Source organism: Ammospiza caudacuta, chromosome 31, assembly GCF_027887145.1.
Source record: "Ammospiza caudacuta isolate bAmmCau1 chromosome 31, bAmmCau1.pri, whole genome shotgun sequence".
Taxonomy (NCBI): domain Eukaryota; kingdom Metazoa; phylum Chordata; class Aves; order Passeriformes; family Passerellidae; genus Ammospiza; species Ammospiza caudacuta.
The window spans coordinates 2,898,720-2,913,595 of record NC_080623.1 but is presented as its reverse complement, the minus strand read 5'-3'; the positions used below and the strand labels follow the sequence as shown (position 1 = coordinate 2,913,595).

The 14,876-nt window shown below is 51.3% G+C and overlaps 1 protein-coding gene across 2 annotated transcripts; it reads right to left on the bottom strand.

The window, feature by feature from the left end:
- Window positions 1-281: 281 nt before the first annotated feature.
- On the bottom strand, window positions 282-13,988 carry CCNT1 (cyclin T1). 2 transcript variants are annotated; one of them, XM_058822050.1, is made up of 9 exons: window positions 13,816-13,988; window positions 11,726-11,807; window positions 11,365-11,493; window positions 10,254-10,314; window positions 9,012-9,074; window positions 7,716-7,761; window positions 3,559-3,722; window positions 3,153-3,223; window positions 282-2,427 (listed from the first exon to the last, which is right to left on the bottom strand). In XM_058822050.1, exons 1-9 carry the CDS (start codon window positions 13,986-13,988, stop codon window positions 1,057-1,059), a joined length of 2,160 nt encoding a protein of 719 aa, XP_058678033.1. In that variant the 3' UTR covers window positions 282-1,056. The 2 variants fall into 2 exon arrangements, with proteins under 2 accessions (XP_058678033.1, XP_058678034.1); XM_058822051.1 differs by lacking the exons at window positions 10,254-10,314; window positions 11,726-11,807; window positions 13,816-13,988 and having other exon boundaries at window positions 11,365-11,478.
- Window positions 13,989-14,876: the final 888 nt, after the last annotated feature.

Sequence of the window (14,876 nt, the reverse complement as noted above, 5' to 3'; positions counted from 1 at the left end):
GGCTCGGTCCCACAGTACCACCCTGGGCACCCCCGGCATCACTCGGTGCCCTCCCGGTTTCCCGAGCCTGCCATGAACCGACAGAGCCACGACATCCCGGGAGGAGCCGCCTCCAAGAGGGGCTCCAAAATTGGGAAGGGAAGCAAGGGATGGGCCTGAAATCCAAGAATTGGTCCCAAAACTGGACCAAATCGGTGCCCAGATCCTTGGAGGGGGTTTGGTAGCAGCAGTTTCTCCTAAAATCAAGCTCGACGTGGAACAAGAGTTTCCCAAAAGCATCCAGAGACCACCCATTTATTGAAGGTCAGAAAAGTCAAGTCTAAAAAAGGAAATAGGGCTTTTTTCCTCAAATATTCAACCCAAACCCTGGCAGGTCCCCTGGCCCTGGGCTGAGGTTTCAGGAGGAGCTGCTTCCAGCTCAGCTGGGCACAGCCTTGTGCCAATTGATTCCCTGAAGGGCTGCCCCGGGCATGGTGCCTACAGGACCAGCCTGGCACTTTCTCACCCCAGATCCCAGTGGGAATCCTGGATTTTTCCAGAGGAAATCCAGGGATCTGCAGGAAGGGAGCAAGGGATGGAGACAGAATCTCAAAGCAGAACAGGTGCAGGGGCAAGGAAACACAACCCAGCTCCCATCCCTCCATCACCTCAAAAACTCAACACCAATGCCTCAAATGGAACCTGCCCCAAAAGTCCCCCCAGGCTCTGCCACAGCCCCTCGAAATTAAAAGGAACCAAACCACTGAGATATAAGTTAATGCTTAAATTATTTGTAAAACATCTTAAATTTTCTGTGACATATTTTAAATATCCCCCATGTTCCCCAGATGGGGGGGTCAAAGCCCAACACTAACTGGGAGCCTATGGGGGAAAAAGGGAGGAATAGAGAAAGGGTTCCTTATCCTTTCACAGCTTTTAACAACTAAATATCAATAATAAAAGTTATAATATAATAAAATAAGTTCTTCGTGAGGCAGTGGAGATCAAAAAGCCCTTAGAAAAGCCCCGCAGGGTTCGGGCTCGGGCTCTGGACTCAGTAGTAAAAAGGGGGAGGGGTTATTTGGGGAGGGGAGGCAGCGGAGGGGGCGGTTCCGAGGGCAGAGGGGGCGGTCGGGGCTTGTCCGTGTTGCTGGCAGCTCTGGAGCCGCTGGAAGCCCGGGGGTTCAGGAGCTCGTACGAGTGGAATTCGAAGGCTGGGGGCTGCGTGGGCTGCATGCCCTGAGCGCTCAGCAGCGAGTGCAGCATGTTCACCGTGTCCTGATAGTCACTGGCCTGGCTGACGTTGTGCCCGTTGGCCCCCGAGGGCCCCTTGTCCGATTTGTGAGCGCCCCGAGCTTTGCTGGGCTGCGCTAAATCCGAGCTGTGCCCGGCCAGATGGGCAGCCCCGGCCAGGTGGGCATACGGGAACGGCACTCCGGGCCCTTTGGAGACTTTGCCCACCTTGGGCTGGTGCTCGTGGGGCAAGGCAGGGGGCTCCTCGGGCAGGGGTCTTTTGCGGGTGGGTGCCAGGGGCCCGTAGCCCTTGTGGGGGGCGGCGGCAGCGCCAGCTTGGGCGCCGTGTCTGGAGTCCCCCGGGCGCTTGGGCGCGGTGCTGGGGCCGGCGCCGAGCTGGGCGTGCAAGTGTTTGTGCGAGTGGTGGTTGTGGTGGTGGTGGTGGTGGTTGGATGAGTGGCCCTTGTGCTTCTCTTTGTACTCCCTGCTCTTGCCGCTGCTCTCATCTGCAGAGCTGTGTCTGTCTCCGGGAGCCGGCACTTTGAGCCGCATCTTGATATCCTCCTGCTTGGAGGGGATGGGCCTCTCCCCGCCTCCCGCCACCGCCGGGATCCTCATCTTGAGAGCTTTGTCACCCTTGTCGGCGCTGCCTGGGTTCTCCTGCCCCGTGCTGGGGATTTTCAGGACGATTGGGGACGGGTTGCTGTCCTGCTGCCCTTCCCTCTCCCTCTGCTGCTGCACCAGGAGGTTTTGAGCGGCGTAGGCGTATTGGGAGCGCACGTTTGCCTCCATATTTTCCAGCTGGCGCTTCTGCGCCGCCAATTCCTCGGCGTGCTTGGCCCGGTATTCCTTGAGGGACACCTTGGCCGAGGGCGCGTTCTTGGTGCTCTGCTTGGGGTAGGCAGCAGCACCATCCTGCTGCTGGTGCTCAGTGCCTGATGTAGCCTCGTTAGTCCTGTGGATGTCCAGCTTGGCCAGGGGGTGCCAATGATCGGCCTGGGATGGGTCGGCGGCGCTCGGCTCCCCGGGGGAATCGGTGGAGGCCGGGAGAGCCGGCCCTGCTCCGGCCGTGGAGGATGTGGACATGCTCATGAGGCCGGCGATGTTCATGTCCGAGCTGTTGTTCCTGGAGATCATGTTGAGGATTGTCTGCTCCGACAGGTTCTCGTCATCGCCGTGGTCGTCGGTTTTGGATTTCCTGGCTGCTTGAGAGGCCTGGAATTAAACAGATCAGTGGGTGTTTACTCAGGGGTGTTGATGGAGTTGGTGTAATCCAAGCAGCTCAGCAGGACAGTGCAAGGTCTTCTTTACAGACAGATCCACTCTGCTCCCATCCCTCCTTGTGGAAAAATTCCCAACCCCTGGAAGCAGAGCTGCTAATGCAGCTGGAAAACCAAAGTTCTGTACAAGTTAAATCACAACAGATGAACTTCAGCACCACACACAGTATCCCAATTCCACACACAATTTCTGTACAAGTTAAATCACAACAGATAAACTCGAGCACCACACACAATATCCCAATTCCACACACAATTTCTGTACAGGTTAATTCAAAACAGATAAACTCGAGCACCACAAGCATCACACACAGTGTCGCAATTCCACACACAATTTCTGTACAAGTTAAATCACAACTGATGAACTTCAGCACCACACACAGTGTCCCAATTCCACACACAATTTCTGTACAAATCACAACAGATGAACTCAAGCACTACAAGCATCACCCAGTATACAAATTCCACACACAATTTCTGTACAAGTTCTATCACAACAGATGAGCACCACGAGCATCACACACAGTATCCCAATTCCACACACAATTTCTGTACAAGTTAAATCACAACAGATGAACTTCAGCACCACAAGTATCACCCACAGTATCCCAATCCCACACACAGCTCCCTCCCTTGCTGTCCTCTGGCCGAGGTTCTTACCCGCCAGTTCCGGATCCGTTTCAGCCGGCTGGGAGTTTTCTCAAGGATCTGCAGGAATTCATGAGTCAGTTCTGCAGAGGAGACACAAAGCCAAGCAGGAGGGTCAGAACAGCCTCAGTCCAGCAGGACAAACCCCCTCATCTGCCACATGGAGCTACTGGTGGGATGGAGCTGCGCCAGGAGGGACATCCTGACAATCTGACCCGTTCAAACTCATTTCTCTGTGGTGCTACAGAAGCTGCTGCTGCTGGAAAACCTCACCAAGCCCTGAAACTCCTGGAGAGCCCATGAGGTGATGCTGGAACCATCAGACCCTGGACCAACGATGCCAAAATCTTTTTTTTTTTTAAGCTGCCTTTTGCAGTGGGGAGGAAAAAAAAAAACAACACCTCTCTCCCAAACTTACCATCTAAGAGCTCCAGAGTTACAGTGCCATCAACGTACTCCCACCAGTGCTTGCCGTCCGTGGAGACTGGGATCTCCCAGTTGGACCACTTACAGGCCAGGTGGATACAGACGCAGGCCACAACGGGAGGGGTGTACTGCAGGCTGAAGGTGGTCAGGTGCAGGCTGACGTCACCGGGAGAGAAAACAAAAATCCATCAACTCCCACGCCTGAGCTGCAGATCCACGCGGGATTTTGGGGGGAATGCGGCCCTTTGGAGCACCCCAGAAGGACCCTGGGGCACAGGCAGCTCCATCCTGCTCCAGCACAGCTTGGTTGGGCTTGTTTTCAAACAGGGAGTTTGGGTTCTGCTTCTCTCCACCAGGTTTTGTGTAGAGGTAATTTGGGAGATTTTCTGAGAGGGGAAAGTCACTGGGGATCTGCAGAGAAACTCATCCTTGTTCTGATGCAGGAAATTTGGGATCTCCTCCACCAATTTCCCTGTTTTACTACAGGAAATTTGGGATCTCCTCCAAAAGAAAGAAAATCAGTCACCCCACCGACCTCTGAGGTCACCCCACCAACCTCTGCTCTGAGGAGAAACATATCCCTGTTTTGTTACAGGAAATTCGGGATATCCACCAGTTTCCCTGTTTATCCCTCTTTTGATGCAGGAAATTTGGGATCTCCTCCACCAATTTCCCTGTTCATCTGTCTTTTCATGAAAGAAATTTGGACTCTCCTCCAAAAGAAAGAAAATCAGCGCTGAGGTCACCCCAACCAACCTCTGCTCTGAGGAGAAACTCATCCTTGTTTTACTACAGGAAATTTGGGATCTCTTCCACCAATTTCCCTCTTTTGATACAGGAAATTTGGCATTCCCCTCCAAAGGGGAAAAATCACTGGGGACCAGCCCCACCTCTGCTCATGAAGAGAAATTTGTCTGGTTTTTTTGCTCATCCCCATTTTGTTACAGGAAATTTGGGATCTCCTCCAAAAGAAAGAAAGTCAGTGCTGAGGTCACTCAACCAACCTCTGCTCTGAGGAGAATCTCATCCTTGTTTTAATGCAGGAAATTTGGGATCTCCTCCACCAGTCTGCCTGTTTATTCCTCTTTTGATGCAGGAAATTTGGGATCTCCTCCATCAATTTCCCTGTTCATCTGTCTTTTCATGAAAGAAATTTGGAATCTCCTCCAAAAGAAAGAAAATCAGCGCTGAGGTCACCCCAACCAACCTCTGCTCTGAGGAGAAACTCATCCTTGTTTTACTACAGGAAATTTGGGATCTCTTCCACCAATTTCCCTCTTTTGCTACAGGAAATTTGGGATGTCCTCCACCAATTTCCCTCTTTTGATACAGGAAATTTGGCATTCCCCTCCAAAGCGGAAAAATCACTGGGGACCAGCCCCACCTCTGCTCATGAAGAGAAATTTGTCTGGTTTTTTTGCTCATCCCCATTTTGTTACAAGAAATTTGGGATCTCCTCCAAAAGAAAGAAAATCAGCGCTGAGGTCACCCCAACCAACCTCTGCTCTGAGGAGAAACTCATCCTTGTTTTACTACAGGAAATTTGGGATCTCCTCCACCAATTTCCCTCTTTTGATACAGGAAATTTGGCATTCCCCTCCAAAGGGGAAAAATCACTGGGCACCAGCCCCAGCTCTGCTCATGAAGAGAAATTTGTCTGATTTTTTGCTCATCCCTGTTTTGCTACAGGAAATTTGGGATCTCCTCCATCAATTTCCCTGTTTTGGTGCAGGAAATTTGGGATCTCCTCCACCAATTTCCCTGTTTATCCCTGTTTTGATGCAGGAAATTTGGGATCTCTTCCATCAATTTCCCTGTTTATCCCTCTTTTCATGCAGGAAATTTGGGATTCCTCTCCAAGGGGCAAAAGTCACTGGGCACCAGCCCCAGCTCTGCTCATGAAGAGAAATTTGTCTGATTTTTTTGCTCATCCCTGTTTTGCTACAGGAAAGTTGGAATTTTCTCCATCTCTGGTCATTCTTGGTTTGCTACAGAAAAATTTGGCATCTCCTCCATTGGTTTCCTTGTTGATCCCTGTTTTGCTACAGAAAATTTGGGATCTCCAAGGACAAAAGTCAGTCCTGCTAGCCCCACCTCTGCTTTGGGGAGAAAAATTCCAAGCACAACTCCCAGATGGCACCCAAGGAGCAGCTTTAGGAAGGGTCTGTTCCTTCTCAAAGGATTTTTAGGAATACACCTGATGCTGAAGAGAACCTGAGCCAGGTGATCTATGAAATATTTTCATTAATAAATTAATTTTCCACATGGCCATGAGTGCTGGGAGTGTGTGGGCAGCACCAGGACCAGAACTGAGGGATTATGAGGACACCAGAGCTTAAGGAAACACAGAAACCAAATCTTGAATGTGGGATTTGCCCACTCCTGGATGGGCCTTTTGGGGATTCTGCCACCATCTCACCACCTTTTCCATCAGTGAAAAGTGGAGAAGTTGAAGTTTGGCATCTACAACCAAAAATCCTCACGTTTTATGGATTCTGGGTTTATCCAGAGAAATTCAGAACCTTGGGAGAGAGAAATTCAAGGACAACAAAGAGACTTAACCCTGCCAGAATGAAACCAAAGGGATTAATTCAAGTTCATGCCAGAACTGGTTTTCTCAGGTAAAACCAAAGCTCTTCTCACACTTTCTGCCTGGATTTCCCTCAATTACAGCCTTAACTCCTAATCCCATGGCTTTGAAATTCTGGCTGCAGGGATAAACCAGGTTTTAGGGCTGTGTTTACCCAAATATCAGCACCAGCACATTCCTGAGGGTGGAAATGCACAGGGTGCCCTTTGGAGCACAAAACATCTTCAACAAACACTGAAGGTGAGCAGGAAACACCTCCCAGGTGGAAAAGGGAAATCACATTCCCAGACAGAGCTTGGAGGAATCTCCAGCCCTGCAGCTTCACCTGTGTTGGCACCTAAACCACTTTTCCCTGAATTTCCTAAAAATTCTGTGTTTTACATGTCTGTTCCAAACACAAACTCCATTTGCCTGAAGATGATAAATTCAATTTGGAAATAATCCTAATTAAAGTGCTGGCATCAGGCTGGCAGTGAAAATTTAGGTTGGAATCTCCAGCCCTACAGCTTCACCTGTGCTGGCACCTAAACCACTTTTCCCTCTGTAATTTCCTAAAAATTCTGTGTTTTTCATGGCTGTTCCAAACATGAACTCCATTATTTGTCTGGAGATGATAATCCAGGAAATTAAATTTAGAAATAATCTCAACAAAAGTGCTGCCATCAGGCTGGCAGTGAAAATTTAGGTTGGAATCTCCAGCCCTACAGTTTCACCTGTGTTGGCACCTAAACCACTTTTCCCTCTGTAATTTCCTAAAAATTCAGGGTTTTTCATGGCTGTTCCAAACATGAACTCCATTATTTGTCTGGAGATGATAATCCAGGAAATTAAATTTAGAAATAATCCTAATAAAAGTAATAATTTTATTTATTAATTTAATCAATAATTAATTAAATTAAAATTTAATTAATAATTAAATTTAGTAATAATCCTAATAAAATCCTGGCATCAAGCTGGCAGTGAAAATTTAGGGACAAAACAAAGCAGAGAAAGAATCTGGGGCTGATTTTCATTTCCAGGGAAAACTGAAGGACAAATAAGAACTTAAGGATGATTTTCCTTTCCAGGGAAAATTTAGGGACCAAACAACCCAAAATAAGAACTTAGGAGTGATTTTTCTTTCCAGTGAAAACTCAGGGGTAAAACAACCCATACAAAAAATTTGTGCTTGATTTTTTCTTCATTTATGCCCCAGATCAGCCTTTTTTTTGGGATACAAACCACATTTGTGGCCAATTTCCACAGCACCTTCTTGAGTGAAAACTCTCCAACACCCAGGAATAAGCAAGAAAAAATTTATATACTCATTTCCCCCTCAATCTTTTTGATTTGTTTGGGGTTTTTTTTGCAAAATTTCACATCTAAATTCCTATTAAATAAGCAGTGAAGCTCCTGATTATCCCATCTGCCTTATTTTCCAGCTCATTTTACCCAGCAGCTGGCAGGAAAAATGGTTGGAACCTTTCCTTAAGGCTCTTCCTGTGGGATTCCCAGCTGAGCAATGCCTCTGGAGCAGCAAGATAAATGATCAACCAATTATAAAATTATAAAATAATAACCTGTTTGTAGCCATGAAATAGGAAGTTTGTGCCAAGTCCTTGCTGGCTGCAAGAAAAAAAAAATAAAAATAAGAACAATCAGGGTGTTATTTGCATAATTTTCATGGGTTTTTTTAGTGCAAGAACCATGGGCCACCCACAGATTGACCAGGCCACAGCCACAAGGATTTGGGGAATTGCTGCTCACTGAGAGCTTTGTGTGGTTCAGAAGAGTCTAAAAACCATCTAAAAATGCCTGAATCATCTAAAAATGCCTTTATTTTGAGAATCAGAGGGATGGAGCAGCTCTCCTGGGAGGAAAATCTGGGAAAATTGGGAATTTTCAGCTCTGGGGTGACCCTGTTGTGGCTTTTCAGGTTCCAAGAGAGCTGAAGTGAGACTCTGGAGTGGCAGGAATGGTTTTTCACTTGGAAAATGTGAGAATAAGATGGGAAATTGGAAATAAATCCCTCCCTCTGAGGGATCCCTTTGAGAATCAGAGGGATGGATCAGCTCTCCTGGGAAGAAAACCTGGGAAAATTGGGAATTTTCAGCCTGGAAAAGGCTCTGGGGTGACCCTGTTGTGGCTTTTCAGGTTCCAATAGAGCTGAAGTGGGACTCTGGAGTGGCAGGAATGGTTTTTCACTTAGAAAAGGGAAAATAAAATGGGAAATTGGGAAGAAATCCCTCCCTGTGAAGGATTTTTTTGAGAATCAGAGGGATGGAGCAGCTCTCCTGGGAAGAAAATCTGGGAAAATTGGGAATTTTCAGCCTGGACAAGGCTCTGGGGTGACCCTGTTGTGGCTTTTCATGTTCCAAGAGAGCTGAAGTGGGACTCTGAATGGCAGGAATGGTTTTTCACTTGGAAAAGATAAAGATAAAATGGGAATTTGGGAAGAAATCCCTCCCTGTGAGAGATCCCGTTGAGAATCAGAGGGATAGATCAATTTTCCTGGGAGAATTGGGAATTTCCAGCCTGGAAAAGGCTCTGGGGTGACCCTGTTGCGCCCTTCAGGTTCCAATAGAGCTGAAGTGGGACTCTGGAGTGACAGGAAAAGGGGGAATGGTTTTTCACTTGGAAAAGATAAAAATAAAATGGGAAACTGGGAAGAAATCCCTGTGAGGGTGGGAAGGCCCTGAGTGCCCAGAGAAGCTGTGGCTGCCCCATCTCTAGAAGTGTTCAAGGCCAAGCTGGAACAACCAAGAGAAGTAGGAATTGTCCTTGCCCTCCCAACCCAAGCCACTCCAGGTTCTGGGAAGCTCTGAAGCAATCCCAGCTGGAAATTTCCCCCTATTTCCCTCCCAATTCCCTCTCACCTCGGACAAGCTGGGTGCACTTCACCACATGGGTGTGAGGATGGTCAATGGTGATCTCAAAGCCTGGAAGGACACAGACAAAGATCCATCAGAACCTGGATTTGTGTTTTCCTGCATCCCTTCCCTCCCACAGCCCTGCAGGAATAGAGGAACCCATTTTTTCCTGTATCCAGAAGCCTCAAATTTGTCCAGCTACAAACTCAGAAAGTTTCTGCTGCTGCCAGACCTCCCAGCTTCTGAAAGGCCTCACTGAAAACAAAACAACCATTAAAGAATTTTAAAAATAGCAAGACAAAAGCCTCTTGAAGCAGCTGGGAGGAAGGCAAACACAATGGCATCTGCTCCAAGGGATTTCTCTCACCCAAAAAGCTGAGAGGAAGCAGATTTGTTTTCCCTTTGAATGGGCCTAAAGCATTGAGGACAACTGAGTTTAATCCTGGCTCCTGCTTCCTCCTCACTTCGGGAATTCTGTTTGAAAAAGGGAAAAAAAAAAAGAATTCCAACTGGTCCATGTGCACAGCAGATCTGCAGAATGTTCTGGGAGAATTTGGGGGTTTTAGTAGATCCCTGGAGAATTGAGAGGCTGCAGAATTGGGCTGGGTTTAGCCACAGGTTTGTGGCTCACGGCACCTCTGCCCCAACTGATGGAGGGACACGGAGTCTGCTCTGAGTCCAGTCAGGAATAACAAATTCTGCTCTTTTGGAGGGAAAATCTACCTAAAAACTGCCTCTGAAACAGAATATTTGTTAGTGAACACCACTTTGAACAGTACATTTGATAAAGAAACAGGACACCAGCTCCACCAGTCACAATCCTACACCCAGAAACTCCTCCTGGTTTGTTGAGTTCTGGAGATTTTCCCCCCATTTAATTCTTTAATCAAAATATTCAGTTTTAACCCATTTTTAAAGACATTTCTCAGTACAAACTGCTTCCTGCAACAGAACTGGAGTATTATGGCCTGGAATTGGATGTTCTTTAAAGTCCCCTCAAACCCAAACCATTCCATCATTCTATAATTGAGCTGGAAAGCACAACCCAGGACAAAAAAACAGTGTCCAAACAGCACAAATCCTGATTTTTTTAGGGAAAAAAAAAAAAAAAAAAAGTGACAAACCACACTTAAATCTCTCAGCAACGAGCCTGGCACAGGTTTCACCTGAAAAATTGATGTTAAAAACAGGTTTTGTTGTGGAATTCTCCTGGCTCTGGGGTCGGTCCGGCCGCTCTGAGGAACTTACCCAGGGTCTGTAGGATTATGCTCTCTAGAATGACCAGGTCTTGGGCTTGCTGCAGGTAAGCCTGGGGTTGAGAGGACAGGCAGGTTACTCATGGAGAGGCACTGATTAATCCTGCACATTCCTAACACCCTTCTCTGCAAGGCAAAAATTGGAATTTCCCTCCGTGGGGGGACTGGAAGAGATTCCCTGCAAGTGTTCAAGGCCAGGCTGGATGGAGCTCAGAGCAAGATGGAAAATGAAAAAAATCAGCTTTTCCTGCCTTTTTTGCTTTAAATTTTCTGTAAATTTCCATGGAAAAAGCTGCCCCTTCCTGCAGGAGTCACTGCTCAGCTCCAGCTAAAAGGGGCTGGCTGGAGAGATGAGGGATCAGGAAGGTTTTTAACCTGCACAAGGTTTAAAATGTTCCTTATCCCTGCACATTCCTAACACCCTTCTCTGAAAGGCAAAAATGGGAATTTCCTGAACAATCCTGCACATTCCTAACACCCTTCTCTCCAAGAAAAAAATGGGAATTTCCCTGCATGGGGGGACTGGAAGAGATTCCCTGCAAGTGTTCAGGGCAAGGCTGGATGGAGCTCAGAGCAAAATGAAATATTGGAAAATGTCCCTGCTTGTGGCAAGTGGGTGGAATGGGATGGGATTTAAGGTCCTTGCAACCCAAAACATCTGGAGATTCTAAGAAAGAGGGATCAGAGTGTTTGGGTGCTGATCCCCCACAGGAGCAGTGCAGGAATCAGCTTTTCCTGCTTTTTTTTTTTTTTTAATTTTCTGGCAATTTCCATGGAAAAAGCTGCCCCTTCCAGCAGGACTCACTGCTCAGCTCCAGGAGAGATGAGGGACCAGCAATATTTTTAACCCAATTAAACAAGTGCTGGGACATTCTCCCAGAGTGAAGCTCCTCCTGCAGACACTGGCACACAGCACACCTGGATCCAGATGTGCAGCAGAAGAGAAAAAAAAGCTTTGCACAGATGGGGGAAACCCAAATCTCTCTTGGATGGAGAAGCTGCCCCTGAGCACCTCAGCAAGGTGGAGGAACCCCAAGATTCCAATGCCATCCCCACTCCTGCAGCTCTCCCAGCACATCCCAAGCCTTCCTCCCCACCCTCACCTCACTCTTGGTGTCCAGCAGAGGCTCCTGGGGGTGCAGACAGGCATGTGCCACCTTGATGACGTGCTCCAGCTTCCTTGGCTGCTCCTCCACCTTGGCTGCCAGGAAAAGAGCTGCTGGCACCACTGACTGTGGAGGAAAATGCTCTGTTTGCTTAAAAAGTCACTAAATTGAAGATGAAAATAAATAAACCAGGTGGATTCTAAAATATTCCTGCAGGGAATTAAGGCTGTTCAGATCTGGCCACCAACAGGAGGGACAAAAGGGTCCCTTTGCCTTCCCAAAGCTCCTCCCAAGGTGGGTTCCCCTCCCCAGGAGTGGATTTGGGGGTTCCCAGCACCCCCCAAACCCCAGCACTCACATTCCTGTGGAACTGGGTGAAGGACTGCACCATGTAGAAGCGATGCATGTACACGATGGCTGTGTTGATGGTGAGCTGGGAGCTGGCAATGGGGTTAAGGAAAAGCACAGAGACCCCCAAAACACCCAGGGGAGCCCCTGGAACAGACCCCACACACCAACAGCAAGATGGGACAGCCTCCCCTCATTCCCAGGGCACTTCCCTGCATCCTAACACAGCTTTCCTGAACCCCAAAACAGGCTCAGTGCTCCCCATAACCAACACCCCAAGAGAGCTCTCCCTGCTCCCAAAATTCTTTTTGGGATCTTCTTGGTCCTCAAACAAGCTCAGCTTTCCCAGTCACTCATGGGCTGACTTTCCCAACATCCCAATACAGCTTTTCCCACTCCTCCAACCGGATTTCCTCAATCCCAAAACGGGCTCAGTGCTCCCCATAACCAAACTGAGCCTTCCCAACACCCCAGGAGAGCTCTCCCTGCTCCCAAAATGGGGTCTCCTCCATCCCAAACAGGCACAGCTCTCCCTGCTCCCAAAATCCTTTTTGGGATGTTCTTGGCATGTTCAAACAAACTCAGCTTTCCCAGTCACTCGTGGGTTGAGCTTCTACAACATCCCAGTACAGCTTTTCCCACTCCTCTAACCAGATTTCCTCAACCCCAGCTCCCAAAACTCCAGGAGAGCTCTCCCTGCTCCCAAAATGAGGTTTCCTCCATCCCAAACAGGCACAACTCTCCCTGCTCCCCAAACCCATTTTAGGAATTACTTTGTCCTAAAATAAGTTCAGCTTTCCCAGTCACTCATGGGCTGACTTTCCCAACACCCCAGTACAGCTTTTCCCACTCTTCTAACCAGATTTCCTCAATCCCAGCTCCCAACACCCCAAGAGAGCTCTCCCTGCTCCCAAAACCCTTTTTAGGATCTCCTTCATCCTCAAACAAGCTCAGCTTTCCCTGGCACTCATGGGCTGACTTTCCCAACATCCCAGTACAGCTTTTCCCACTCCTCCAACCGGATTTCCTCAATCCCAAAACGGGCTCGGCTCTCCCCGAGTCACCAGCGCAGCTTTCCCTGCTCCTGGAAAGGAATTTCCGCGGTCTCCAAAGGGGCTCGGCTGTCCCTGCTCCCTCTCCGGTTGTGTTTTCCCTTCCCAAAACCTCCTGGATCCCAAACTGGGCTCGGCGCACCCGAGCTCCCTTTCCAAGCTCTCCCCTCTTCCTGAGCCTTCCCAAACCTCTCCAACACTCCAGCACAGCTTTCCCCGCGCCCCAAACGCGATCTGCCGAGCCAAAAACGGGAAAAGCGGCTTTGCCCTCGCCGAGAGCCGCCCGGGCCTTCCCGACACCGCAGCACCGAGCCGGGACCGGGCTCGCCTCGATCTCCACAACATTCAGCTCTCCCCGCTCTCCCGGTACCGACTCCCGGCTCTCCCCGCCCCGAGAGCCGCCGGGGCCTTCCCGATACACCAGCACCGAGCTAGAACCGGGCTCCCCCCGAACCCCACAACACTCAGCTCTCCCCGCTCTCCCGGTACCGACTCCGGCTCTCTCCTCACTCCCGCCCGGGTCCCGCCGGTCCCGGCTCTCCCCGCCCCGGCCTTCCCGACACCGCAGCACCGAGCTAGAACCGGGCTCTCCTCGATGCTCACAACACTCAGCTCTCTCCTCACGCCCTCCCGGCTCTCCTCGTACCGACTACCGGCTCTCCCCGCCCCGAGAACCGCCCGGGCCTTCCCGACACCACAGCACCGAGCTGGAACCGGGCTTCCCTCGATCCCCACAACACTCAGCTCTCCCCGCTCTCCCGGTACCGACTCCCGGCTCTCTCCTCACTCCCTTCCGGCTCTCTCCGTACCGACTCCCGTCTCTCCCCGGGCCCGGCTCTCCCCGCCCCGAGAGCGGCCGAGGCCTTCCTGACACCCAGCACCGAGCTGGAACCGGGCTCCCCTCGATCCCCACAACACTCAGCTCTCCCCGCACGCCCTCCCGCCTCTCCCGGTACCGACTCCCGGCTCTCCCCTCACTCCCTCCCGGTTCTCCCCGCCCCGCCCCGCTCCCACCCGCGGCCTAGCGCGGCCTAGCGCGGCCGGATACACGTTGAGGCGCTGCCCCATGTCCTGCAGCAGGTTAGCCGCCTGCTGCCGGTACGAGAGCTCCTTGTCGGGGTCCAGGCCGGCGCGGCGGGATGGGCTCCGCTCCAGCTGCTCGCGGCTGAAGTACCAGCGCCGCCCGGGCCCGGCGCCGCCGCCGCCCGCCGAGGCCTCCATGGCGGCTCTGCGCCCGCGCGGGGGACGCGGCGTGCGCACGCAGCGCGGCGGCGCGATGACGTCAAGCGTCGGGTGGGCGGCCGCGGGGGGGAGCCGTTGGTGGTGCGAGCGTTCCAAAGCAGGGAGGGACGTTAAGGGGCGGGGCTAAGAGAGGACACGCCCTCCTCGTGGACAGGCCACGCCCCGCCCGCTGAGGGGGTGCCCGCGCTTTCCCCTCACGCCGTGAGGGGCTCCGGTTTCGGCCGGTCCCGCACCACGAGGCGGTTCCCGTGGCGCCACCAGCGGTTTCTCACCTCCCCCTTCTACGCACTGACACCCGAGGACTGCCGGGATACCGGTGTATCCAACCCGAGACCCCCGCCTCACCGGGACCTCAGTGTACCCCTCCGGTATGTTTCCCCCCTACTCCCCGGAGCACCGGGAGCCCCACACCCCTCCAAGATCCGGTTTTACCGGGTTCCCGCAGCCCCAACACGTTGCCTGTGCCCCCCCAAACCGACTTTCCACCCCCTTTCCCTTACCGGGACGCCCGCGCTTCCCCTCACGCCGTGAGGGGCTCCGGTTTCGGGCGGTCCCGCAACACTCCCGCACCTCGGGGCGGTCCCCGTGGCCCCACCAGCGGCTTCTCACCTCCCCCTTCCACGCACTGACACCCGGTGTGGCACTCCAACCCGAACCCCCCCTCAGTGTACCCCTCCGGTATGTTCTCCCCCTACTCCCGGGAGCACCGGGAGCCCCACAGTCCTCCAAAATCCGGTTTTACCGGGGTCCCGCAGCCTCAAGACGTTGCCTGTGCCCCCCCAACCAACTTTTCACCCCCTTTCCTTTACCCAGTGAGACAAGTTCCTTTACCGGGACACCCCCTCTCCTCACACCGGGACTCGGCTG